Here is a 3,528-nt window from a genome sequence, read left to right as displayed (position 1 = left end):
TTTGTTTACATCGGCGAGTTTCGCTTCGGACGGCCTCCGTGGAGTCGGGGAAATGATCCCCGGATGTGAACAGAGTCAGAGGGAGAACGATGGAGTGATGGAGTCAGAGACGGCGGGTGGAAGGAGGAAAGGTTGAACTTCTTCTGCTGAGAAGAAACGGTGACTAAAAGCTGCGAGGACGACTCGACCGGAGGCGAGTCGCTCTGAGGGAGGGAGTCGAGCGACGGAGAGATTCTGAACCCTGACTGATCGACGAATATAGATGTGAAACAAAAAAAAAAAAGGAACATTTTTACAAAAACCCAGACGAGTTTGAGTTACATCAGCCCCCAAACTAACATTTAATGATTCAAAAACTAATAAAAACTTTAATTAAAAACAGAAAAAAACGTATTTCGACGGCTTTCATGGCTTTAATGAAACCATCAGATAGTAAAGTGAAGTCAACACGATTCAAGATGGCCGCCCCTTCTCATATGACTTTAGTTTAGGACTTTGACCTGATTGGTTGACCGCCTTTAATTACTGAAGGACCAAAATTATCAAAAAAACACATTTCACATTTCCAAAATTCACTGTGCGTCAAAAGCGCTGTAACAATAAAGATTGATTCGAATGAGCTGGGGGCCGCCATGAGCAGTCAGTATCTTACCTGCAGAGGGTTGGAGAATCGGAGAAAAAATTGGCGTTTGTTTGAACTGCTCTAAAAATGATTTTCAGGTTCGAGTTTGATTAGGGTGACAATTTCTCCCTGATTCTCCGAACCGAGGTCGCTCTGACTGCTGTCTGCTGCAGGTAAGACACTGACTGCTGATGAGAACGTCACTTTAAAAAAAAATCCGAACTATCCCTTTAAATACGCGGCGGCTTTCGCTTCGCTCCTGTTCAGAGATGAACCAGGGGGAGGGGAAATAAATTTTAAAAAATCAATGCTCTGTCCCAAAGGTTAGTTTGTGTCCTCGATGTCTTCGAGGGACGACAGAAAAGGTCAAAGGTCACCAAGCTCAGTAAACACAGACCCAGCGTTTGATTCTTTTGAAACATAAGAGCTGCAGAAAACATAGAAATTGCTAAAAAAAGGTACCAGATTAGATTGTTTCGTGATGTTTTTTAAATACCTGCGGTGGACGACGATTCAAAGAAGACGCTATCCAGGTGGGACACGGCGGCGTATCGGTCCTGGCCGCCGCCGACCGGAGGTGTCGTCTGGCTGACGGTGGCGGGCTGCTGCTGAGGCTGGGACCGGGACTGAGGCAGGGCCTGCGTCTGAGGGTGGCTCAGACCGCTGAAGTCCACGCTGAGGGACTTGGGAAAGGCCCTGAAGGGCCCCGTGGTCCCCGAGACCGACACCGTCCGACCTGAGAGCAAAGGGAGAGAGGCGTGAACGTCGGCGCAGAGATGGGCTGAAGAAGAAGTTTTCAGTGAGCGCAGAGGCTGAAACGTGCAGACGAGACGAGGTTGTTTCTTTCAGGAAGAGAAGCTTTTCTGCCGCTCAGACGTCAGAATCAAGCCTCTCCAGCTGTCAGGGTTTGACTTCTTCGTGTAATTTTGAAGTCAAATACCCAATTTAAGAAGACGGACCCCCCTCCCCACTCCGGATTCCATCAAAAACAGACATTTACGTGTAAATAAAGTTGTGGCGAGGAAGATTATATTTCAAAATATGTGACGCTCGATGGCAAAATGAGTCACAACAGAGGAATTTTTTAAACGCTGAGGTTGTTTTTTGTTTTTTGTTTTTTTCTCCAACACAAAAGCTTCAAAACGAGACGCAGCTTGTCGAAACGAGCGCACCGGATGGAAAACTGGATTTTCATCCCCGAGCTACACGATAACCGACTATTATACGCAGGGATTTCCCCCAGGGCTGGGATTTTTTTTTCTGCGTTCGTCTCACCTCGTCCCGATCCCGACACCGGAAAAATTTTTGGTTCAGTGCTGAAAACGTTAATAACTGGAAGTAAACTGAAAACGATTAAAAAACAAAAAGTTATTACAGACTCTTCAGTCAAGCTTCACCTGTTCTTTCTCTGTTTTTTAATAAGTCATTCTGAACATTCTCGCCCCCTAGTGGGACGGTTTGGGTATTTCAGGGTTTCCGTTTTCTTAACTAAAGGAGGAGAAGAAACCTGTTTTTAAAAAGTATCTGAAGCAGAGTCAATGAGGCCTTGATCGACTTGGTTTCAAGGAACCAGGAAGTCCTTCGAGCGCTCAGGAAACGAGGACATTAATAGTCGGACTTCGTAGTAAATTCATGAGCAGCGACGAGGGGAAAACCACACCGGAGCTCACACAAACCTCCAGATTTGTTCAAACACACAGAGAGAGAGAGAAAACGAAACAATTTAAACGAATAAAACTAGTTTGAAAAGGTAATCCATCACGTTGAACTCAGCTCTGTGGATTTATTCACACAGAAATTATAAAAAGAGATGTTTTTTTTTATTTTTTTGTACTTTTGCACAAATAATAAAATACATTAAGAACGTAAGTTAAAAAAAAAAAGGAAGACGCAGCGCTAACGAGCAAAAATAAAGTCGGAATACGGAAACGCAAACGTTGAAAATGTTAGATTTTTCTAAATTCCTGTAATGTTCTTTGATTTATGACTCGTGCTAAACCTGTATTACCAAAATAAAGCTGAACATTCAGGTTGTTTCAGTCAAATATACTGAAATGTAAAGATTTATTTAAGTAAAAACTCTTGCAGCTGATTTTGTTTTCTTCACGTAAACGAGGTCACATGTGGAGTCATTTGTTTTGGACGAGTGAGATAAAGACATAAAATTAAATGTATCTGTTTATCTTCTTGCTCAGTTTTGTTGCTTTTTTGTGAAAAAAAAAAAGGTTTTCTTTTTAAAAACTCTGTTTTCTGTAAAACGCTGCGTCGACTGAAATCTGCACCGGTCATAAACCTTCACACGGAAGCGGACGATCCTAATCCAACGGTTTTCGGGCCGTGGCAGGTCAGCGGGACGAGCCGGGGGCGTCTCTGAACGTTAAAGGGAACAAAAAAAAAAGGATCTTTAAAACAGCTTCTAAGAAAAGCAGGACATCAACACGGCGGCGGCTGTTAGCGCGGAGGCGGGAACGAAAAGCCCGTCTTCACCGAGGACTTGGAGAGAGAGACGGGGACCAGGCTGGTCCTGTTTGGGACGAGTTCTGACCCCCCCTGCTCTGACCCCCCCTCCCTCCGAGGGCAAACGCTCCGGCTGAGATTACAGCTGCGCCCCACATAGTTCTCTGAGTGCTTCAACACCAACGCGGCGAGGAATATCAGCCTGACGGACCCCTAAAAATAGCTGAAAACCTGTCCTCCACCCCACCCCATCCATCCTCTCCGCTGCCCCCCGCCCCCCCGGGGGGGGGGAGCCGTCTGCGCCTCCTTCACCCCTCCAGCTCTCGGATCTAAAACCTGACGAAGAAAAAAATAAAAAAAAACAAGTCCTGACCCTAATTTTCAGCACTGACCTGCCGTAACGGAGGAGCTGCGTCGTTCCTCGAATTAAAGCCACGTGCACGCGAGGC

General features: G+C 45.5%; 1 protein-coding gene across 2 annotated transcripts in view; it reads right to left on the bottom strand.

Annotated features, from left to right (window-relative positions):
- Positions 1-1,088: 1,088 nt before the first annotated feature.
- Positions 1,089-3,528, bottom strand: part of agfg2 (ArfGAP with FG repeats 2) — an 8,206-nt gene continuing 5,766 nt past the window's right edge. Inside the window, exon 7 of one of the 2 annotated variants that reach the window (XM_025008046.2) lies at positions 1,089-1,358. In XM_025008046.2, coding sequence (XP_024863814.1) covers positions 1,111-1,358 — 248 coding nt within the window. In that variant the 3' untranslated portion in view covers positions 1,089-1,110. The remainder of the gene's footprint in view (positions 1,359-3,528) is intronic. The other variant, XM_025008045.2, reaches the window with a different exon arrangement.

The sequence above is a fragment of the Kryptolebias marmoratus genome, linkage group LG7 (genome assembly GCF_001649575.2).
Source record: "Kryptolebias marmoratus isolate JLee-2015 linkage group LG7, ASM164957v2, whole genome shotgun sequence".
Lineage (NCBI taxonomy): Eukaryota > Metazoa > Chordata > Actinopteri > Cyprinodontiformes > Rivulidae > Kryptolebias > Kryptolebias marmoratus.
The sequence above is the reverse complement of the archived record's forward strand: the minus strand, read 5'-3'. Positions and strand labels throughout refer to the sequence as shown.